The sequence below is a fragment of the Penicillium paradoxum genome (assembly GCF_028828445.1).
Source record: "Penicillium paradoxum strain IBT 22861 chromosome Unknown utg000003l_segment0_segment0, whole genome shotgun sequence".
Taxonomy (NCBI): domain Eukaryota; kingdom Fungi; phylum Ascomycota; class Eurotiomycetes; order Eurotiales; family Aspergillaceae; genus Penicillium; species Penicillium paradoxum.
In genome coordinates, this window is record NW_026643181.1 from 3,041,283 (window position 1) to 3,063,880 (window position 22,598).

Sequence of the window (22,598 nt, forward strand, 5' to 3'; positions counted from 1 at the left end):
GTGCTAACTATGCCGAGCCTCGTTGTTGCTAGCTGCGTGACTAACTTGAGAGAATGGTAAAACTGCTGCCAAGACTAGTCGCGCTCAGGGCTGCACTGGCAGCGAAGGACTGAAGGGATATAGCTCCTGCAAGTTGCTTGAGGATGAACGACAAACCAATTGGGACACAAATTCCCGTGATGGCAATGACTGTCGAAAGAAGGACGTTGGTCTTCAAGGACTTGAGACCGAGATTGGCCGACCATCTGTTTCTTGCAAGAAGGTAGAACCGAACTTACCTTGGTAGATCAAGAGTATCAGGCCTAGACACCCACTCTGCTGGATGACTCTTTCCGTCTCGCGGTCCAGCCATTGTGCCCCGGGTGTTCTGGTCAATGTATGGATAGATATTGAATGGCTTTTCTCTCTCCCAAATGATGGACTCCATGTCTATCTATCAAACGAGCAGTGCTTTCCGGCAATGCAGAAGAGAAGATGGCCTGGTGATTTGACTCATCCCCACATACTTGCACGCCCAATTGGGCCTAGCGGATGACGAAATCGCAACTGGAGCGTCTCGACGAATCAGCGACCGGATGGAGGAGTCAGCTTGTCCGGGGGAAGGACGAGGCCGAATTATTTGGCTTCTCCTGTTTCTTCTTCACTTTTGTCTCTTCTATTCCCTTCTCTGCTTAACACAGTATCTTTGAGTCTTGTTTGCTTCCAAATCCCTCAATTACCCTTCCTCCTACTCCTTCTATCTGCCCCGCTCTACCGATGTCGGCCTCAGGATCCGGATTTCCCAATGATGCATCGGGGTCATCCAGCGGTGTAAAGAAGGGTTTCCCTCCAGTTGACCTGTCGGGCAATGACCTGCCCCCATCTCCTGCCCCGTCTAGTCCTCACACCGGTCGTCGGTACAATATTGCCACTGAGTTGGTCTTCACCGAGGGCAGTGACCAATACAATGCCAGCAGCGTTCCCATCTATCAGGTATAGATCCAACTAAAATAGTAGTTCCAATTGAAACTCGGCACTAACCATCTTCAATTATACAGAGTGCTACCTTCAAGCAAACTTCCGGCGGCGGCGGCGGAGAGTATGACTATACACGATCCGGTAACCCTACTCGCACACATCTTGAGCGTCACTTGGCCAAGATCATGTCGGCACAGCGCGCCCTTGTGGTTTCATCTGGCATGGCAGCGCTGGATGTGATCACAAGGCTCCTCCGCCCCGGTGATGAAGTGGTCACTGGTGACGACCTCTACGGTGGCACCAACCGTCTGCTCAAGTATCTCTCGACCAATGGTGGAATTGTTGTGCACCATGTCGACACGACAAGCCCAGAAAAGGTCCGAGGGGTTTTGAGCTCCAAGACGACCATGGTGCTGCTCGAGACTCCCACGAACCCTCTGATCAAGATCGTCGATATTGGACAAATTGCTGCCGCTGCCCATGAAGCCAACCCCAACTGTATTGTCTCTGTGGACAATACCATGATGTCTCCCCTGCTCCTGAACCCATTAGATTTTGGCGCCGATGTCGTTTACGAGAGTGGTACCAAATATCTGTCTGGACACCACGACCTGATGGCCGGTGTCATTGCCGTGAATGACCTTCAGCTCGGAGAACGTTTGTATTTCCCGATCAATGCATCAGGGTGTGGCCTGTCACCCTTCGACTCGTGGTTATTGCTGCGTGGTGTGAAGACATTGAAGGTCCGCATGGACCAGCAACAGAGCAATGCCCAACGAATTGCTGAATTCCTCGAATCTCACGGCTTCAAAGTGCGCTACCCCGGTCTGCGGTCCCACCCACAATACGAACTCCACAATTCCATGGCGCGGGGCGCCGGCGCCGTGCTCTCATTCGAGACCGGTGATACGGGCGTTAGTGAGCGTATTGTGGAGAGCGCCAAGCTTTGGGCTATCAGTGTCAGCTTTGGTTGTGTCAACAGTCTGATCAGTATGCCATGCCGTATGAGTCATGCTAGCATTGACGCGAAGACGCGGGCGGAACGCGCTATGCCTGAAGACTTGATTCGATTGTGTGTGGGTATTGAGGATGTGGATGATTTGATTGATGATTTGCAGCGAGCGGTACGTATCCACTATCCCCCTTGCCCTTGAATTTGGCTAACTCTCTTTCAGTTGGTGCAAGCTGGAGCAGTCAATGTCACCATGGAGGGCATTGAAGCCCACTAGACAGTTTTAACAGGCGGCGTTGGGGATCTAAAAACATGAACTTAAAATATTAATTCGTCGGGTTATCGCTTATCGCTTATCCGGTAGATAAGACGGCCGGCATCGGAGCCCCGGGCGCCGGGTCGCGCCCGGGGCGTTCTCGTCCGAAGCTGGAGGAGTCACTTGTGTAGACATCCCGGTGGAATCTGAGATCTTTGCATTTGTAATTCAATGTCCCTAGATTTGTTTCTCTCTTGTCAATGAACTCCTAGTTTACTTTTGCTGCCTCCATTACCGTCGCATGAACCGGAATGCCCTCGTGCAAGATACAATATTAAACCATGGCAACGGTGAAGGAACAGCGCCAGGATAGTCAGGCACCAAGTCCCATCATACGCCCTGCAGCTTCAAAATGGAACACCGAAGACTTGGGCAAGCGGTTCAGTGTTGATGTTGCGAGCGCCGCAACAGCTGGCGCACTGACTTGTCCACTCATCACAATTATTGATCGGTAAGTGCCCATCGCAATTGCCGAAGCTATTCGCAAATATCAACTGATGATTCACTCCAGTGCCATCATGGAAAAAGCTTCAAAGGGCTTCCCGATCAGCCAGACAATCAACAACTGCCTCCGGTCGATGGTCGCTCGACCCAGTGCCTTCTTCTTCAGCACGCCGTTCCTCCTCATTTATACCCTGTACACCTCGACCTACCTCACAGCAAACACAATCGATACCATCCGGTCCACAACGCATAATGAGCCATATAATACCATTGACACAGGTCTGCCTAAGTTCTTCGCGACGACAATAGTTAACATGACAATCTGCGTCTATAAAGACGCGCGCTTCGCCAAAATGTTCGGCGCTTCTCCTCCGTCCCAATCGCGAGCTACATCCGGGACTCTAAACACAAATTCAATCCCCGGAAAGCACGTCTCGGCCCTCCGCGCATCCCACTCTTCCTCCACACCCACAGCGCCTGCCCTCCAAATCCCCAAGACCTCCTACGCTCTCTTCTGCCTCCGCGACAGCATCACAATCTGGGCATCCTTCAACATCCCTGCCCTCCTCGCGCCCTCAATTCCAGATTTCCTTGCCTCGAGCTCTACCATGAAGTCTAACATCGCACAATTCGCCTGTCCTGCCGCAATGCAGTTCGCTAGTACGCCCATGCACCTCCTCGGCCTAGATCTATATAATCGCCAGCCGGTCGGAGGACTGCGCTGGACAGACCGTGCGGCGAGGATTCGTCGTGATTATGTGCCCAGTTGCTTTGCGCGCATGGGGAAGATCGTTCCTGCATACGGCGTTGGTGGTGTGGTCAATGTGCGGATGAGAGATTATTTGATGAAAAGAGTTGAAAAGGGGTGGTGAATTTGATTGCATCATATGCTGGACAGAAAACTACCTGGCTCTCGCCGAGGAAAGAGATTGGTGGGTGCTAACGATCTGATGATTTCTTCGTTTTGCTTTTCATTGAATGTCGATTTTTGCATTTTGTGGTTGATCTTCGTTTGATCCCACGATTCTCTTCTCATTTCTCCACTCACACTTACATACCTAGTTATCTCTGGGATTAATGCTCGGCGTTTTCAATTCTGGGGGTTGGGTCTCGGGTCTTCATGCCCCTAACTTGCTTTATGATGTGGCCACGGCGTTGGCTATTTTGGGCACAATCTCTTCTAGTGTATTATGTACCTAGTTCATACTTAGATTGTTGTGTATCTATTTGAGATACAGTTAAGACTTGGCCTGTCGATGGTGTTTGAATTTCTTGGCTGTCCATATCATATTATAGATTTCTTCGATCATTGATGGTTCTATGGGAGTGTATAGTTTCCTTCTGGGTCTCATTATGAAGGAAAGGATGGGATCGAACTTGATGCCTAGATCAATATCTTTACGTTTCTTGAGGCTACAAATAGGTACAATAAAGAGTAGGGTGAATAAAGGAACAGAAAGAAGACCATTCCAGCCGATGATACTCCGGAGGAAGAAAGAAATCAAACAAAAAAAAAAGAACATCATTACCACCTGTAAGAATCAGTTAGTCGTGCTATAAGATATCAATGCGGAAAACAAAGCCTTACACGAAAGGTTCTGAGTGTAAATATAACTCCTCAACCTCACCTCCGAACACCCTAGACTGCGCAAGAGCCGCTGCATTTCGAGTATCGTGTAGCATAGAAGCAGGACCACAAACCAAGACCCCGATGCGTTGTTTCTTTTCGAGCTGCGTCCCTTGGATGCGTGCCATGGCAACAGATCGCGCAATCAGACCAGGAAGATCGGGCCGAGCATTGCGGTGGACATTCAAGCTGAAATTTCCCGTGGTAGTGATTTCCGCCGGGGGTAGCTTACCAGCGGTGCCTTTGAAATCGTCAGGCTCTGACCTGGCGGGGATCCCAGAGTTCCGCTGATCAGTGACGTGCACAGAGACTGCAGTTTCAAACCCATTGTCCGAGTCCGAGGATAAGGTGGTAGATTCCGAGAGCCGAGATTCGATTTCCTCGATGTACCAGTCTGCCATGGCGTGGTCACGCGTCGAGAATACCACTTGGAGGTTCCGGCGGGAGTGTGCTCTTTTTTCAGTCTCGGATACGTTCGTTCCCGTCAGGCGAAGCGCTTCGTCAACTATAGCCAGTGAGAATCCGCCCCCCGAGCCGCCAGCGATCACCAGGATCGTGTCAAATCGAGCCATATGTGGCTCGCTGATGCCACCGTACGGACCCTCAATGAGGATCTTCTTCGAGCAGCCTGGACTCTTGGCTGCCATTGCCTTTAGGCGTCCAGTAATACCACCGCGGGGCTTGATGTAAAATACTAGTTCTGATGGTTTGCCTATCTCATCAGGGTTGTGACATGCGGAAGAAATCGTGAATGGATGGGCGGTGAATAGATGCAGGTCTGGAGTGAGGAAGCGCATGAACACATGCTGACCAGGGGTCCATTTGATGATCGATGGAACTGCAACGCGGACAAGATCGCAGGGAAGGAGCTCGAGGGTCGCGGTGTGAATGCCATGCATTAGATAGGTGCGCGTATGACCGGCTATCAGGCTCAGGAAATAGATCACACCCGAGGCAACGAAGTAGTCCCTGTTGTATGGTTAACGTATGGTCATCTTGGGTCTGTTTAATGGTTTTACATACCAGGATGAGAGTCGGAAGTCGCAGTGGAGGAAAAAGAACACGATAAACACTATAGCCATGAAGATATGGGTAGCCTTGAAGAACTCGTAGAATCGATTGCTGTAGCGGAGATGTTCAGACTTCATCTATCATATCAAGGTACATGCGAGCTTACCGAATGAATGGCAAAGACATTAGAGTCAAATATGCCTGGGAGATGAGAGAAGCAACTCCTGTCCAGTATACGACGCTTGTCTTCCATTGATGCATCATATCCCCTTTCCAGATATGATATATGATATAAGGAAAGGTGTGAATCAAGGCCAGGACAAACATGGCATAGCTGGTCCAATGGTGGAAGACTTGTAGTTTCTCGTGTGGAATTCCAGTGAAGACGGAGATCATGTTGGCTTTTGTACTCAGTGCCCTAAGAGAAGATTAATAGGCAATTTGCATGTGTTCAATCCAACACTTACAGCACAAATGGCAGCAGCGCAAGTGCCATCCAGCCAGATCGAGTTGCGATTGGAGGACTACTTCCATAAGAAGCATCTGTCGGCCAGTAATAAGGCTGTGGACCGAGCGTCATCGCTGTAGTTGAGGATCAGCGACAGTTCATGTCACCCCTTTCAATGCCTGGACACCCACCGAAGAAGAACACGGCGCCCACCACACCCAGGACCAGCACACCCAATGCTGGAGTCCAATATTGCAGCGCAGACGATCGATACCCACGATAAGACAAATATCGCGAAACAGACGTGAACATGCGCCACGATCGGCTTCTCTTCACTCTATCTGGTGCAAATCGAACGAGAAGATTCGAGATGGTGAACACTCCAATCACTGCACACATCAAACAGACGGTGTTCAGTGCATAGACATGGTCAGCTTCGTACCTAAAAAGAAAAGAAACGATCTCCAATAAGTATATCTACATAGCAGGATCATACGGAAGAAGACGCATACCAGTATCGCCAATAGTAGTTGCGATAATGACATTGTGCTTCGGTCAGTTTACATTGGTCGGCGCGAGACGAATGAAGCATCACCGGCTGATCGAGCCAGGGCGTACCCTCGGCCATCTCCATCTCCCTCATAGGTGGGCAGAAGGGCCACCAAGAACTACAGGATGTGTGATCAAAGGAATCTGGAGGTGAAATACACAAGTGATTGGCAACTTTGGCTGCAGCAAGTTTTATTCTTTTGGCATGTCGGTTGCGGAACTGAAACCAGGAACCTGCTGACGCTCTAACGCTCTGAGGGGGTGCTAAGTGCGCATTCCAGGGATTGCGGTTATTTTCGTCAATGGTCCGAGATAATCTGCTCACAATTGAGCATGTTTCCTGGAGAGATGGGGGCTGCAATCATCTCTCGGGGGCTGGTTGAACATCAAAGGCTCAAACTAGAGCACATTTGCGCCTGAAACAATCTGCGGGGCTGACATCTGTCATAGGAGTGGTTGCACGCGGTGACATCAAATCCCCTCGAAGATCGTCTGGCAGATATCTTGCATGTCGTCTTCCGAACGTGCCGCGATTTCACTCGAATGTGAGCTATTCAACGCATGCGGAGCGAGGCTCGAGCCACAGGGAAACCGACTCCCCCTACTCTGAAGGTGAAATGGAAATCCGCATAAAATTCTCATTGAGTCATTTGCTAATATGCGCCATAAAACAATTTGATCAAAGACAGTTTATGTCAAGCAAAAAAAAAGAAAAGAAGTCGAAGCAGGTGCAATTGGGACTAGTGCCTCACATGGCAGATCCAACCCTACATTCCGCAGCAAATCGATTGTGGTCGATTACTCAAGGGGCACCGCAACGGAAACAGTGGTCCCGAGAGGCATCTTGGTGGAGATGGAATTCTCGCTCCCGATTCCATACATCCTTAGTGCACGGTGGCCTCCACGCACGCTGTCTGCTTCGAGGCCCTTCGCTCGAAGAACGCTGGTGGCCACGCGTGCCGAGTCCCCATCGTAGCATACCACAAGAACGTGATGCCTACCAAGATCGGATACCAAGACGTCATCCTTGAAGATCTTCTCCAGCTCCACCCACTGCGCTTCCAACACCCCCGGGTCCGAAAACGGCGATGGGCTGTGAGGCGCAACACTTGACAATGGCAGGTTCATCGAACCGGGGAGGTGCCACGCATAGAAATCGCCTGGCTGGCGCAGATCCAGAACTCGATTCTGTGGTTTAAGGATAATCTCGCTCAGTAGGCTTTGCGCAAGGGACCGTGGGGATCCATAAAATTCCGGTAGCACGTCCAGTGCATCCCGCTCCCAACTCTCGTCATATCGGTGCAGATCAACCTTTGTCAGGCGCTAATTAGAAAGTTGACAGGTTAGCCTTTGGTGGACTCGCCAAACGGCAATACGTCATGGGGTTGTTAATTACCTCATTTCGGATTGGGTGGAACTGTTGCTTGTTCACCTTTTGGAAGTACTCGTCGATGTACTGGTACGGCAGATCGCAGCAGAGGAAAACACAGTGTGTCGTTCCATCGGGTCCTGCTAGCCCAGATAGGGTTCCAGCGGCTTTGCGCTTTGCCAGTGTCTGGAACAATCCTTGAAGGTTGAACCCGGAGGAGGGACCACAGACTAATCCCTCTCGACATAGATTCAAAGACAAGGTGTAAGATTCGGCCGATCCAACCTCCTCGATGGTGTCTACGGCGGCTTTCCAGGGGAATTCCACAGGGCGCATAAGAGCATATGACCTGGGGCCAGGGACCCGGTCACCTGGAGTTGTGCAGACACCAAGACGGTAGACCGATGGCTTCACGCCTTTGAAATATGTCCCGAGTCCGGTCATGGTACCAGAAGTGCCCATTCCAGCACATAGAACATTTATTTCAGGCAGCTGCTTGAAAATCTGCGGCCCAGTCCATCGCACGTGAGACTGCCAGTTGTTCCTGTTTTCGTATTGGTTGGGATTGACGATTTTCTCTGATTCCAGAGCCATTCTTCGAGCATTTTGAATACCCCCTCGCTCATCCAGCGGCTCGGGCTGAGATGGTCCACCAAACAAGGTAATGTCAAGGCCAAAGAATTGCATCAATTTCAGTTTTGCATCGCTAGTCTTGTTGCTCAGGAACGCCCGAGTATCATTCACTCCATGCATGACTCGAGCAATCATGGACATTGAAATCACCGTTGATCCGGAGCTATATTCGATGATCTGATCCGTCTCGCCAGGGACAACACTAGATTCAAGCATGTTCAAAGCTAGTCTTCGGTCAGTTTATACTTCAGATTAATAATCTACCAGGGCGTCTCCGTCTCTTACCTGGCATCGCCTTAACATTGTTGGCCGGGTGCATCGTCATCATCTTAGCATATATCCGCACTCCATCTTCATGATATGGGTTCAGATGAGGCGGAAGCTCTACCAGAGGCAGAGGGGGCTGAGAATCCGGGTCAAAGTATTTCTTCAGCGAATCGGTGCCAAAGTACACATTGAACTCATTGATATTGGTCATTCTCTCGGAAGAATTCACTATCTTGCGGGGACCAACTTGGTGGAGGCAATACAGCAGGCAATATATAGATCTTGATCGTCGAGTAGCAGTTCCCTACTGCATGGGCCTGAAGCCAGAGATATTTCCAAGGGATGAAAGCTAGTGTCAAAAGGGTAAAAACAGATGGTGAAAGAAAAGTCGCGGATCCCTTTGGGACAATTATATACAAAGGTTCTATATAGCGAGCACCACCTGCCCCTCTGTCCTGTTGCGTCGTTCTTGGCAAGAGGTAGGAAAGTAAGATCTACCTTTCACAACTCCACCAGCCTTGAATATTCCGCCGTATGACTCCGATATGAGGAGCCTGGCCCGGACTCAATGTGAGACGTTCTATTGCGGGGCCAGTCCTCGATGGATGCTGCAAGCACCGGAAGTTTGGGGCTTTGACTACGATGAACAGGAAAATGGTGAGCGACCTCGGGATTATCGATGTGGTTCAATTGCAGATCGGACTCTATAAGGCAACTCGCTACTCGCTGTGTCATAGGGAACAGACCTCGAAAAGATTGAAAACGGAATGTCTTGCATTGGACCTGCGTCATGGTCTGGGATTCTCGTCTTACTTGGCAATGTTCTGGAATCAACATCGTTCATTTGTCGCCGAATTTGACAAGGTCCTCAGGAATGGATTCGATCCCGGGGGTCCTCACATGGGAATATCGTTATTTCTGCTCGGAGAATACCCTGGTATGCAAGAAAGAAGGACCTTGAGGGTGTTTGAGCTACTTTTGTCAACTCTAACACGCTGATCTTCTGTCAAGGTGCTCAGACTAAGTGCTGATCCCTTGAATGGCGTGACGAATAGATTAGATGGACCATGCTGATCTGATTGATCGGCTTCTTTGCAAGTGTGCTGCTATATTTTTCTTCTCTGCCTAGGTCTTTTCGGTTTGCTGTATCCCTTCATATCAACGCCATGGCCATGACAGGGGGGCTCGACAACACCCCGAAATCAACGGAGGCGGACATTGCAGTTGAAGAAAACAAAACCAATGTGGTTTTCAATGAACAAACCAACTATGTGCCCAAGCGCACCATTATCACGGTCAGTATACGCTGGAAGAAGCAATGTAGCCGAGCTAATGATGTGCCTCTAGATCTTCCTGGCCTGTTCCAGTGTTGACCTCCTGGCGCTGATGGACCAGACGACCCTGGCAGCCAGTTTATCTATTATAGGCAATGCACTGGGAGCTAGCAACCAGACTTCCTGGATTTCAGGCGGTTACTTTGTGTGGGTAATTCCTTCTCGCTCAGTCTTGATACTATCCACATTAACACCGACGGCGCAGAACCTCTACATGCTTCCAACTGCTTTATGGGAAGCTATCTGACATCTGGTCCCGCAAATATGTGCTTTTTGTCGGCCTAGCGATCTTCTTTTTTGGGTCATTAGCAGCATCTCTTGCGCAGACAGCCACGCAATTAATTGTCTTCCGTGCTTTCACTGGAGTCGGCGGCGGTGGCCTCATGACGGTCGCGCAGATGATCGTCAGCGACGTTGTCCCTCTCCGGGAACGAGGGAAATACCAAGGTATCCTCGGCGCTGTGGTTGCCATCGCTAACGGCATTGGTCCTGTCATCGGAGGTGCACTAGCTTCCATATCACAGGATTCATGGCGATGGATTTTTCGGTTGAACCTACCCTTGACTGCGTTGACCACGCTGGCTGTTCTATTCTTCATGCCTCTTCGGAAGGTCACTGGTGACTGGAAAGTCAAACTCAAAGCAATTGATTTCTTCGGTATGCTTCTGGCTCTCGGAGGAACCTCGGTCCTACTGCTGGGTTTGACATGGGGCGGCGGCGAGTACGACTGGAACTCGGCGCACGTTATTGCAACACTAGTCGTTGGATTTTCTGTCTCTGTAGCCTTCGTCGCATGGCAATGGAAGGGCGCATCGACCCCACTGATTCCGATGCACATCTTTCGGGTTAGAATTGTGAACGGTGCATGTCTGACTATGTTCATCAATGGGTGGAACTTTTTGGTCCAGGTCTACTATATCCCCACGTTCTATCAGCTTGTATTTGGATATTCGACAGTGAAGGCGGCTGCGATGCTGTTGCCTGTGACTCTCATGCAAAGTATGAGATCCCTTTGGTTGCGTTGATGGGCCAGGACTGACTTTCGCAGCTGTTAGCAGTACAGGCTCCGGCCTTGTTGTACATTGGGTCGGCCGCTATCGAGAATGCATTCTTTTCGGATGGGTTATTTGGGCTGTCGGTCTGGGTCTTTTCTCAACACTCGATCGGCACTCGGGGTTGGGCAAGCAGATTGGATATGGTATTTTGACTGGTGTTGGGGTTGGAAATACTCTACAACCGTATGTGTTCCTTCACGTTCTGGTCCAAGAAATGAGGCTAATTGCCTGCAGCTCTCTAATCGCCGTTCAAGCTGGCGTTGAAAGGCGAGATATGGCCGTGATAACCTCCTTCAGAAAGTGAGTAATGCTCCTATACTCAAGCCAATCCATGGAATTAACAAGCAACAGCTTCGTCCGCAACCTCGGTGGCACTCTTGGGCTTGCTATTGCAGGAACAATCATGTATGACCCCTATCACATCTTTGATCTTGTTTCAATCTATTAACCGAGTTAGAAATAATATCGTCTCATCGTCCATCTCAGTTCTCGAACTCGATGAAACCCAGTCCCGCTCCCTTCTCTCTAGTCCGCAGAGTTATCTATCGAAATTGTCAACAGAGGAGGCGGAGCATATCCGTGATGTTCTAACACCGGCATATCAAAAGGGCTTTCGGATCATCTTCATTGTCGGTGCATCGCTCGCGGCATTTGCTTTCTGCCTGGCTGTTGGGTTGATGCCACAGGTTGGCTTGAACCGAGCCGACGATCAATTTTTGAAGGAGGAAGCAAAGAAAAGAGCCGAGGGGCAGTTGGATGAGGAGAAAACAGGGTAGATTTGAGCGCTACTGATAAGTTCTCGCTCACAATGTTCATCAAAGCATACAACCCAGGGGCGGCATTCACTGCAACTTTTCATTTGAATGCACATACGACAGCGAAGATCCCGTCTCCAAAGGGTTTAGGGGTGGATGGCCCAACATGGTGTGATCATTCCTTGTATAATACTCTCCCCGTACGGAGTACGAGAGAATGCTCGCCATCTCAGTTCCTAGTCCCGACCATTTGCCCGAAATGGCAACTGGTGTAGCGTCCCCCCCCCAAACCCCCGTATCGTTGTGTTGTATATACACTGTGGGAGATCTGCCAATCAAAATCTCGACAGAATCCTGAGTGGATATGTAGTCCACTTCTTTCACGAGCTGGGGTTAATTCAGCGGAGTGCTCCGTCCTCCGTACGCCTCGCACTTTTCTCGGGGAAACTAATCTCAGGCCAAAAGGACAGGCCTTAATGTACTCCGTGCACCGTGTTAGCTCATCTATTTGGAACTGGCCCTGAGGATGGATCTGGCAAAAAGGAATAGATCCATATTCCTAAATCGGCAAAGGATCATCCATCTCACCTGAGGGACAATGGGGCCCGATTTATAAAGTCACTCAGCCCGAGGTCTGCTTCTTCTGTTCCAAGCAGGTAACTAACGATCCAAAATCATGCTACCCTCGTTGGCCTGGGCGGCCTTTCTTCTATTGCCCGCAGTGCAGGCAGCTCCTCCCAAGATGCACCACAAACGCTGCGGCCCCATATCTGACTACTACGGCCAAAGTACCGACGACTGGGATACCTATAATACCGGGGATTGGATCAACAATTGGTGGGATAGCAATGGGGAACTGATAGCCAACAACATTGGTGGCTTCGCCGGCGCCTTTGGTCAATGGGCAATGGGAAATCCAGATTGGTCGTGTCGTGATGATGGCTCGAATTCAGCCTGCGACTTGCAGCTATGTGATAACCAAGTGCTCAATGATCGCGGTGATGACATTCGACCTACATACTATGTTCTTGAGTCGGTCAACCGCCTCCATTCGTAATTCAATGGTATTGGCGAGTCGTTTACAACTACTGCTCTTGGTGCAGCTTTGTCTAAGGATGAGTGGGCCACCACTTTCTACAGAGATAAAGATGTCAAGAGCGTTACTGCGCTCAAGGGGGTATTGACCCTCCTCACTACCATTGTTGGTATTGGTGCTTCCTTTGCTGGACTCGGTCCTGCCGTTGGCGGTGCCTTGGCTGCTGCTGGTAGTGCACTCACCAGTGGGGGAGTCTCCGCTGGTAGCAATGCTCTATCTTCTCAGTATGTGACCCTTCAGCCCTTATTCTCATTGTCTAGCATTCCCGTACTCCATACTGATACCTCACTAGCACGGATGACACCTTTGAGAAGTCTGCCGATCTGGGCGGTATCTTGGGCACCCTTGTGGTTGACTCGATGAAGTCGTTCACCACTGCTAACAACCAGCTGATGAGTGGTCAGACCTATGGCGACGTGGATATCCGCAGCTATATCTCTGGCGGAGCGTTCCTTGCGTTCCCCGGTGTCGATAAGAATGCTGTCACTGATGCAATGACCAACATGTTGGTTGGTACTGCTATCAATCAACTGTACCGCACCCAAAAGATCTTCATCATGGGTGGTGGTGCCTGCGACGATAACCAGGGCATTGGGTCTGGCCCCCAAGAATCCAAAATTTGCCGCGACGGCAAAGCCTGGTACCTCTATTACTGGCAGGAGAACGATGTGATCTCCCTTACCTCACACCAATGGGGATGGGTTGCCACTCCCCCCGGGCTTGAGAAGCTAGGCCAGGATGAATACAGTGGCATCCGAATTGAGGTAAGTATGGACAGCCCTACTATCACTGACGTCGCCTTATACTTACTACTCCTACAGGATGTTATTAATTCCTCTCTGGATGCCTATAACGTTGCCGGTTACAACTATGATGCCGACACCGCTGCTCATCGTGCGTCGGATGCTATCTCAAATGCATGGGCAAGTCCGGGCTCGGCGGCTGCATCCTGGGAGGGTATCTTCACGATCCCGGTGTGTGATGTCGGCTCTGCTGTCGATGCGGACTACGAATACAAAGAGTATATCTTGCAGCCATACGGTCATGACAGCCGTCCTGTCTGGTGTGGACCGATCTGTAGTGGCGATGATCAGAAGACGAAAGACTTCATCAACGCAGTCAACATGGATGGGTTCCGGAGCCCTAAGCATCTCTGTGAGGTTGATCCGGGTTATTAGACTGTTTCTTCCGTCTCTTGGTTTGTGAATTCAGGGGAACGAAGTGCTCTTTCTCGCTACATTATGAAGGACACATTGCAGACTGGGCCTCCATACAATTCTAATTTGAAGATTCCTAAGACAAAACGCTGTATCCTCCAGGTGTGAAATGTCCCTCGCACACTGCTATGGCTTTTGTCAAATCAAGTTATGCATTAGGAAAAAAGAGTACAATTCTCGCATGTCGGACAATAGTAAAAACCCACGCAGATATCAAAAACAAAAGTAAGGTCATCAATCATCATGTCGTCCAAAACTCCGCCGATTAACCACAATTCAAGCATCCTGTGCAGAAAACCGAAGGATGAAAAGCATAGAAACAACATTACTGTAAACCCCAATTCAAAGCCCAATCAAGTACAAGCAGCGAAAGAGAAAAAGACGTCTTACGCGTAGAGAACGAACGCACGCACAAGCTATGTATCCTCAATTTCAATAACCCGTTCCACGATCCAGTCCGCAAAAGCTTGACCCTCGAGCTTCCACCGGCCACCTGCCCATACATCGCTGAACCAGTAAGCCCATGGCTTACCCAGTGATGTGAACTGTAGGCCCCAAAAGGAAGCCGAAGCGCGACGATTTGTGGCATGGCGATCTGCACCCGCCGAGAGATCCTGGTTTATGTTTCGGGATCCAACAGGGGAGGTGTGATTGATACCGGATTCACCATGTCTAAGCCTCCATTCAAGCTCGGCTTTCTCGCCCGCGCGGCGCGCGACCGCTTCCTCGTCTTCTGCTTGATAGAGATTGCATTTGGTGCATTCTGTGCAGCGGGATCCCGGGTTGATGCGGAAATGCTCACAAAAGTGTTTGTAGCCTTCTGGTTCTTCGGCTTCATCGTCTTCGGAAATATTGTCTGCACTATCGCCGCCGAGGTGATCCTCGGGTATATCGCCCGGACCATCGAAAGCGCCCAGATCACGGGGCACACGGGGAGGCGCAGATGTTCGGATAGGCGGACCGAGTGCTTTGCGGCATAAGTAACACATGGAATAGCCACAGACACAGGTCAATTTGTTGCAGCCCGAGGATTTGACGAATGAGAGGCAGCACCGGGGACAGGTTCGTTTCACAGCGGCGGTGCGAGCAGCCTCCACAGTAGCTCGCAAGTCCAAAAGTAAAGGCTCATGACACACATGTGGATCTCGCCACGTTTTGTGACATGTCATGCAGCTACTGCGTAAGCAGGAGGGATTCGCACAGCTAAACCGTTTAGGTCGGATCTTGAGACACAGATTGCAGATGGCATTGCCGAAGACCGCCGTTGCGGTGGCTCGGTCCAAAAGTAACAGAATTAAAACAGGAATTAGAAGTAAAGGGACGAGGTCGAGAAGTAAAATAGTCATCAAAATTGTGGGGATAATGCCCCCATCACGGCGGAACCGCCAGCGGACACCACGGGGCGAAGGGTGGTACACAGGATCAATTTCGGCGTAGGAGCAAAATGGGCATCGAACAAGCTTGAGCTGAGATTTCATGAGTACTTCAGAAGAGAGCCGGTCTTCAAACTTGCGATATGTCTCAAGGCCAGCTGTGTCAAGAAGAATTGCTTGCTTGACAATTTGCGGATGGAGACATCCCTCACACGACCCAACGGATAATGGTGCAAGGCACTTTAAAGTGCAGTGCTCCAGGTCCACAGACTTACCCCAACCCTGTCCAAATAGTGCTTCATAAACCGTTCGCTGAATGCAGTTATAGCAAATTATGTGAGCGTTGGCCGAACATGTCGCGATCTGTTCGAATGTCACATCGGCGAAACAACACTCGCATTCGTACAGAGCATTGGCTGTCTGTGCTTCTTTTTCATTCAGCTCCGAGGCAATCCGAAAATCTTGATCCTGCTGTTCTTCGCGTTGGTGTCGCAAGAGTGGGACCAATAACATATCGTAGAGCTCTGCGTCCAACTCCTTGCATCCGGTTCCCTTCAGACTAGGAGCAAGTTCCCCGTCTACTCGACGATTCCAGACCAGAAGCGGATGTTCTTCGCGATCCTTCCTTCGCCTGAAGGACGGCAATATATTGTTGAACGTTGCGCGCCATGTCCGACGCGATAGGTCCCGTAGGGTCGGTCGAGCCCGCGCATAACTGAAGTTCACTTCGGCCAGGACAGCCTCAACCGTGCTTTTATTCAGACCACTGAACTCTTTTATCATAGCCATCCGCACGGCGGCCTTGTAGTCGTCCGACCGAAAACGCTCCTCGGGAGGGACTAGGGTGTCATCGCCAGCGTCATGGCTATTGAATTCAACGCCTTCACGGCCTACATAAGCCTCTCCCTCCGTCTTGGTCTCACTGTTCCCTTCGGGAAAATTCCACCGTCCTGAAACCCATTTCTTCTTGTGTCTGAGTAGCTCCTCCACACACACTTGCACTCGGCTCTGTCCGTCAAACCGCACCAGCAGTTCGCGGAATACCTCTATCCGTATATCGGGAAAGACGCGGACCAGAGTCTCGAGTGCGGTATTGAGTTCCTCCTGTTCCCGCGTTTGTTCTTCTGTCTGGTGGGCCGCGAGCTGAACGGGGTCACGGGACCGTGATGTGCTGCCGAAAGGATTGTTGCGTAGCGCTTCGCTGAGGGTGACGGAGTGGCTGTTAGATGAAGGGTGATTCTGTCCTAGACCAGGTGATTTTTGGACATTGCGACTGGATGAGGAACTGGATGAGGACACGGAGGCTGATTCTCGGCATCGAGTGTTGTCGGCGGGGCGGGGAGATGTGGAGGATCTGGAGAAGCCGGGGACTGGCAACGAGAGCACCATGATTGTTGTAAGCTTTTTACATGGTAGTTGAAGATCGACTCAGGTGGATGTCCGGGATCTGGGTAAGAATGCTTGGAATAGGGAGTTCTGAGGACTCAACAGAATGAAGGATTTTGTTACATAAGACGCCCTCCACGGGGGGGCTTTTATGTCGTCGCAGGGATGTTTGGCCTCTGGATGTCTATGCACATGTCTTGGATGTATTCTAATCAAATCTAACCACACTCACACTCACAGTATTCACTGCAAAGTTCTGAGTCCTAGTTACAATCTCATAGGCTGAGCAACGCGTAATCCGAGACAAGTCATCCCAGTAGTCTATGGACTCTATCTTGAGTGCGGTTCCTGGCCCACACGTGGAATTCGTTTCATTTACGGTGTTGAACGAGCACATTCGATTGGAATACCAAATTCAGATTGATCTCATTGGTCTCATGGGGATAATTAACCAAAAGAAGGAAAGAAAGAAAGCCAACACACAGGTAGTATATACAAACAACAGTCAACAATCCGATCTGAGTGTTCCAGCTCGCTTTGCCAATGGGGATATCGCTTCGACCAAACATTTTCATACTTTACAGCTTGGCCTTAGCGCCCTCGAGGAGCTCGGCACCAGCGCCAGTGATGGCGGGCTTGCCAGTCTCAACAACGGTGGCCTGGAAGAGGACGGTGTTGCCTTCCTTCCACATCTCCGTCTTGAGGGTCTGGCCAGGCAGGACGACGCCCGCGAAGCGCACCTTGAGGTTCTTGTAGGCACCGAACTTGGAGAAGACAGCCTTCGCGGACACACCAAGTGAACACAGGCCGTGCAGGATGGGGGTCTTGAACCCACCGACCTTGCTGAATTCAGGATCGATATGGAGTGGGTTGCGGTCGCCATTCAAGCGATATAGCGCGGCCTGGTCCTCGGAGGTCTTTTCCTCAACCACGGCATCGGGCTGGCGCTGTGGCACCTTGTATGCAGCAGTCGCAGCCTTGGCGCGCGGGACCGTGGGCTTGGGGGAGCCTCCGAATCCGCCGCTACCACGGATGAAAAGACTGGACTCGTTGTAGAACAGATCCTCGCCGGTCTTGGCATCTTTGGTGGTGTAACCGGCCACAACGATGGCTGCATTACCCTTGTCAACAACATCAATGAGCTTGGGGTAGGTCAAGGTGTTGGCGGTGGTGGGGATGGGGAACTTGCGAACTTCCATGTACTGCTCGCCGTGGAGCAGCATCATAGGAGAGAAGTTCTTCACTAAGTCGTCCAGATTCCAGGGAGTAGTGGTGTTGAACCAGGGGATCACACCGTACGAGGGAAGAGCTTGGAACTGATCGTTGTTTTCATAGACCAGAGGCAAGTCGGTGCGCTTGGCGCCCACGCTGAGGTTGTACAGGATCACATCGCGGTCCTCGTAATTGAAAGGCGTACCTTCGCTTGACTGAGCCTTCGCCTTCGCAATGTTCTTCAGGGTCTCGTTCTCGGCCGAGACATTGCCATGTGCTCGGTTAGACATGTTGGCCATAATCTTCTCCGCACCGGCTTGGCCGTCCTCGGGGTGATCAGCACGACCATCCTCAAAGTTGGTGATCTGCTTCCAGTTGCGAAGCACCTCCTCGGGGGTAAGTTTAACGTCCACGGGGAAGCCGTGGCCACCAGAGCGCTGCCAGCGGGTGCGGCTGAACCAGCCACTACCACACTCAAATAGACCCTTGGTAGAGGGCTCAGGGGCCATGTCAGAACACAGCAGGACTACAAGAGGAGCAACGTAGTCGGGCTTGAGAGCCTGGACCACCTCCTCGGGCATGATACTACGGGTCATGTTGGTACCCGCGTTAGGGGCAATGGTATTGACTTTGATGTTGTACTTGGCACCCTCCATGGCAAGAGTGCGGGATAAACCCAGGATACCAAGCTTAGCAGCGGCGTAGTTGGCCTGGCCAAAGTTGCCGTAGATACCGCTGGTACTGGAGGTGTTGACAACACGACCGTACTTCTGTTTGAGGAAGTAGGGCCAGGCGGCCTTCGTCACCTTGTACGTACCACGCAGGTGCACATTGATAACAGGGTTCCATAGGTTGTCATCCATGTTAGTGAATGCCTTATCGCGCAGGATACCGGCATTGTTAACCAGGATATCAATGCGGCCAAAGGCATCGATGGCGCTCTTGACGACGGCATCACCATCCTCGCAGCTGGCCTTATTGCCAACAGCCTGACCACCCAGCTTTCTGATCTCCTGAACAACGGGCTCAGGGTCAACAAGATCATTAACGACAACGGAGGCACCAAGCTTGGCAAACTGCAAGCAATATGCGCGACCAAGGCCAGCACCACCTCCAGTGACCAGAGCAACACGGCCCTTGAAGTCAGGCTCCTCTCCAGGCTGGGCACTGGCCATCTTCAAGCCATCTTCCAAGAAGCTCATGAAGTCGGCAGGGCCATTAGGGTATTCTGGCTGGGAGAAGTCGTTCAAATCGTTCCACTTTCGGGCAATAGCACCGGGAGTGAGGGAATCATCAGTCTTCAAGAGAGCACCCTTAGCTCGCTCCCAGCGGAGCTTGGCAACATGGCCACCGCCGACCTCGTAAATACCACCGTTCTCTGTAACGTTCGATGAGTGCACAAGGGCAGCAACCAAGGGAACAACCCAGTCAGGTTTGAGGTTCTCCAGAACATCTGGGGGCATGACAGTTGCGGTCATGCGGCTAGCAGCTATTTTGGGGTTAGTTTTGCCAATCATGCACTAGATGTTCATCGCCAACTAACCGATAGGAGCAATAACATTAGCGAGAATGTTGTACTTGGCGCCCTCCTTGGCCAAGGTTTCGGTAAAACCGACCTGGCCGAGCTTGGCGGCTGAATAGTTAGCCTGGCCGAAGCTACCGAATAGACCCGCAGAAGAGGCAGTGTTGATAATACGGCCGAACTTTTGTTTCCGGAAATGAGGCCATGCTGCTCTTGCGCACTATATAGATAATCATCCATTAGCTCTAGTCACAAGCCAGGATAATCATTCATATGTCCGGGTGTCCTCATCCTCACCTTGTATGCACCGTAGGTGTGAACTGTGTTGATCAAATCCCAGTCGGCATCCTTCATGTTCTTGAAACTGATATCCCGCAGAATACCAGCGTTATTCAGCAGAATATCAATACGGCCGAATGCCTTGATGGCAGTCTCAATGATGGCCTCGCCATTCTCGACGCTATCGTAGTTGGCGACGGCCTTACCGCCAGCAGCGCGGATCTCCTGGACGACATCATCTGCAGCCTTGGGTGCGGTCAGTGTCGGCCTCTCTGGTTCTGGAACATTGCACATACTTTTCCTGACTTGCCCTCGCCCTTGTGAGAGCCACCGAGGTCGTTCACGACGACATTTGCACCCCTTGAGGCGAAGAAGAGAGAATATGCCTTTCCCAGACCACCACCGGCACCGGTGACGACCACCGTTTGGTTATCGAATCGCAACTCGGACATTCTGTTGCGTAGTAAGTAATATTTGTCCGAAGGTCAAATGGATATGAAACCAGAAAATAAAAGGAGAAAGCTGGAGAAAGAGGGGAGTTTAAAGCAACTCGGCAAGCTGAGGAACCTCGGCACGTTTGGATTGGTTTTGTAATGAAACATGGGGGTATCGTTACATGGCAGATTGGTCTGTATCACATGCCGATCTAAGTACTCTGGCAGCTGTAATTTAATATCTATGGCCGTTCCTACATGTACAACCGGGGTATTATATACTCCATACATCATTTTAAGGTACGTAGGGAGTATCTAGGTAGAGATCTCTATTGTTATATCGGCTATGCCGGTGTATAGTGGTATCCACCTTATGTATGTAGGGAGTCCTCCGTACCTACGGAGGACCTAAGGAGTATACCGATGTAGCCCTGGACCGAGTGCTGACTCAGACATGTGATGGGCGACGTCATTACCATGTGCACTGTGAGCCATGTAACTGTTCTTTTTTTTTGAAAAAAAAAGAAGAAAAGAAAATCGGTCAATAATACACTGAATCATCTCTATAAAATCTATAAGAACAGGTCGAAAAGACCGCCCAAAATACATAGCGGCTAAATGTACCCCCGCGGGGCATCCTCCCCAGATTCACTCGGCCGATCGGGGAACACTTCCCGCATGCCCGATAGATATATACAGAGACCGACTAAAAGCTACAAGTATTCGATAACTGATATCGCAGAAATGTCTGAAATTGTGGACGATAAATCGCAGTACTGCATCCCTTTTCTTCTCGATCGTCTGCGCGTTCATACCGAGCGGCACCGCGGCAATCCTACCCCACCGTTTTTTATTGGCCTCAATGGCGTACAAGGTGCCGGCAAGACAGTTCTCGTGGGTTGATCCGGGGCTGAACATCCCCCTATGATGCCTCGGGATCTCGTTCGGTCTCCTCGGAACAAACGCTCAAAATACTGACCTCATCAGGTGTCCGTTCTCAACCACACCCTCCGTTCAGAACCATACTCGCTCTCTGTCGTGACATTGTCGCTTGATGATATCTACCTGACCCACATCGATCAAATTGCTCTGGCCCAGGCGCATCCTTCAAACCCACTTCTACAGCATCGTGGACAACCCTCAACCCACGATCTCGCATTGGGTGAAGAAGTATTTGCTTCACTTGCAGCCGAGCGCCCAACTGCCATTCCACAGTACGATAAGTCTGCATTCGAGGGCCAAGGTGATCGCGTTCCAACCACACAGTGGAAGGTCGTCAATGCAGAGGGTCCGGAAAAGGTCAAAGTCGTGATCTTCGAGGGATGGTGTGTTGGATTCCGTGCCTGGGATGACAAAACCCTGCGCGCGAAATGGGAATCTGCTGTAAATCAAAGGAAGAATGGCGAGTATAATGGGCGGCTAGGCCACGTCAACTTCGAAGATGTCAAGGCAGTAAATGATGCTTTGAAACGATATGATGTCTTGACAGAGTGGGTTCACTCCATTATTGAAGAATGGGCGACTACAGCATAGAAGCTTTGCTAACATATTCTCGTTGCAGAAAGCTCGATGCTTTGATTCATATGTAAGTACTTTCCTGCTGATCGAAGCAATATCGATTTACTGACCTATTTTAGCGACGCCGCAAACCCTCGTTTCGTCTACGAATGGCGTCAGGAACAGGAGCGCACTCTTCGTGCGGCTAAAGGCACCGGAATGACCGAAGAACAGGTCAATCAGTTTGTGGATGGCTGTATGCATTCCCTTTGGGATTCTTATGCTCATTGGTGAATGGACACACTGACTGAACCGCTCGAATAGATTACCCGTCCTATGAGCTTTTTACCGAAAGACTTCGCGATGGCGCTTTCAGGCCGGCTACATATGACCCACCAGCACCAGACTCAAATTGGGAAGGAAGACAACTTCGTCTTGTGGTTGATTGTAATAGAAAGGTTCAGGAAGTCATCAAGATTTGAATCATACACCCTGAAGTGAAAAAAAAAAGACATTATTGGTATCGCAATATAGTCAAGTATATATCACTACAAGATCTGGAATGGATATACATCTTTACATTTAGACCTGGAAGATAATTGCTTGCCTTTGCTTGAGATTATCCCTAAATAATCGCCATGGAAATCGGTGAAATTGGCAGCGTGGGTAAATTTGATACCTATGTAGGTAGGATTGTAACAACTACGAGCGAGCTCTGGACAAAGTAATGAACTAGATAAGAAGTCGATTGTTTCGATGATGGGCTAACAAAAGGCCCGAGAGATTAGAATGATCTTCATAACTCATAAAAGCGCTTGAAGAACAGGCTTGACACAAGCCAGGCAGTGGAACTGAGAGACTCGAT

At 50.4% G+C, this 22,598-nt stretch overlaps 10 protein-coding genes across 10 annotated transcripts; 5 read left to right on the top strand and 5 right to left on the bottom strand.

Annotated features, from left to right (window-relative positions):
* Positions 1 to 40: 40 nt before the first annotated feature.
* N7457_003036 (uncharacterized protein) lies at positions 41 to 352 on the bottom strand (the record flags this gene model as incomplete). Its single annotated transcript, XM_057174082.1, has 2 exons — positions 41 to 245; positions 279 to 352. 2 exons carry the CDS (start codon positions 350 to 352, stop codon positions 41 to 43), a joined length of 279 nt encoding a protein of 92 aa, XP_057034233.1.
* Positions 353 to 756: 404 nt separating this feature from the next.
* N7457_003037 (cystathionine beta-lyase STR3) lies at positions 757 to 2,186 on the top strand (the record flags this gene model as incomplete). The annotated part of the gene is made up of 3 exons (XM_057174083.1): positions 757 to 972; positions 1,038 to 2,081; positions 2,133 to 2,186. 3 exons carry the CDS (start codon positions 757 to 759, stop codon positions 2,184 to 2,186), a joined length of 1,314 nt encoding a protein of 437 aa, XP_057034234.1.
* A 320-nt stretch (positions 2,187 to 2,506) lies between these two features.
* Positions 2,507 to 3,541, top strand: N7457_003038 (uncharacterized protein; the record flags this gene model as incomplete). Its single annotated transcript, XM_057174084.1, has 2 exons — positions 2,507 to 2,676; positions 2,737 to 3,541. The coding sequence occupies 2 exons, from the start codon at positions 2,507 to 2,509 to the stop codon at positions 3,539 to 3,541; spliced, it is 975 nt and encodes a 324-aa protein (XP_057034235.1).
* Positions 3,542 to 4,253: 712 nt separating this feature from the next.
* Positions 4,254 to 6,398, bottom strand: N7457_003039 (ferric reductase family protein; the record flags this gene model as incomplete). The annotated part of the gene is made up of 6 exons (XM_057174085.1): positions 4,254 to 5,265; positions 5,320 to 5,418; positions 5,474 to 5,725; positions 5,775 to 5,889; positions 5,947 to 6,197; positions 6,268 to 6,398. 6 exons carry the CDS (start codon positions 6,396 to 6,398, stop codon positions 4,254 to 4,256), a joined length of 1,860 nt encoding a protein of 619 aa, XP_057034236.1.
* A 704-nt stretch (positions 6,399 to 7,102) lies between these two features.
* On the bottom strand, positions 7,103 to 8,817 carry N7457_003040 (putative cysteine synthase B; the record flags this gene model as incomplete). The annotated part of the gene is made up of 3 exons (XM_057174086.1): positions 7,103 to 7,627; positions 7,701 to 8,530; positions 8,592 to 8,817. Coding segments are annotated over 3 exons (1,581 nt in total), but the record flags the coding sequence as incomplete, so codon positions are not given.
* Positions 8,818 to 9,739: 922 nt separating this feature from the next.
* N7457_003041 (MDR family MFS transporter) lies at positions 9,740 to 11,738 on the top strand (the record flags this gene model as incomplete). The annotated part of the gene is made up of 7 exons (XM_057174087.1): positions 9,740 to 9,868; positions 9,921 to 10,054; positions 10,113 to 10,906; positions 10,956 to 11,145; positions 11,197 to 11,262; positions 11,314 to 11,367; positions 11,420 to 11,738. The coding sequence occupies 7 exons, from the start codon at positions 9,740 to 9,742 to the stop codon at positions 11,736 to 11,738; spliced, it is 1,686 nt and encodes a 561-aa protein (XP_057034238.1).
* Positions 11,739 to 12,393: 655 nt separating this feature from the next.
* Positions 12,394 to 13,991, top strand: N7457_003042 (uncharacterized protein; the record flags this gene model as incomplete). Its single annotated transcript, XM_057174088.1, has 4 exons — positions 12,394 to 12,753; positions 12,793 to 13,037; positions 13,106 to 13,577; positions 13,635 to 13,991. The coding sequence occupies 4 exons, from the start codon at positions 12,394 to 12,396 to the stop codon at positions 13,989 to 13,991; spliced, it is 1,434 nt and encodes a 477-aa protein (XP_057034239.1).
* A 455-nt stretch (positions 13,992 to 14,446) lies between these two features.
* N7457_003043 (E3 ubiquitin-protein ligase) lies at positions 14,447 to 16,792 on the bottom strand (the record flags this gene model as incomplete). The annotated part of the gene is made up of 1 exon (XM_057174089.1): positions 14,447 to 16,792. One exon carries the CDS (start codon positions 16,790 to 16,792, stop codon positions 14,447 to 14,449), a length of 2,346 nt encoding a protein of 781 aa, XP_057034240.1.
* Positions 16,793 to 17,367: 575 nt separating this feature from the next.
* Positions 17,368 to 20,254, bottom strand: mfp (putative peroxisomal multifunctional beta-oxidation protein (MFP); the record flags this gene model as incomplete). Its single annotated transcript, XM_057174090.1, has 4 exons — positions 17,368 to 19,490; positions 19,545 to 19,743; positions 19,821 to 20,048; positions 20,099 to 20,254. 4 exons carry the CDS (start codon positions 20,252 to 20,254, stop codon positions 17,368 to 17,370), a joined length of 2,706 nt encoding a protein of 901 aa, XP_057034241.1.
* A 726-nt stretch (positions 20,255 to 20,980) lies between these two features.
* On the top strand, positions 20,981 to 22,215 carry N7457_003045 (TDA10 family protein; the record flags this gene model as incomplete). Its single annotated transcript, XM_057174091.1, has 5 exons — positions 20,981 to 21,130; positions 21,224 to 21,726; positions 21,798 to 21,821; positions 21,874 to 21,989; positions 22,058 to 22,215. The coding sequence occupies 5 exons, from the start codon at positions 20,981 to 20,983 to the stop codon at positions 22,213 to 22,215; spliced, it is 951 nt and encodes a 316-aa protein (XP_057034242.1).
* Positions 22,216 to 22,598: the final 383 nt, after the last annotated feature.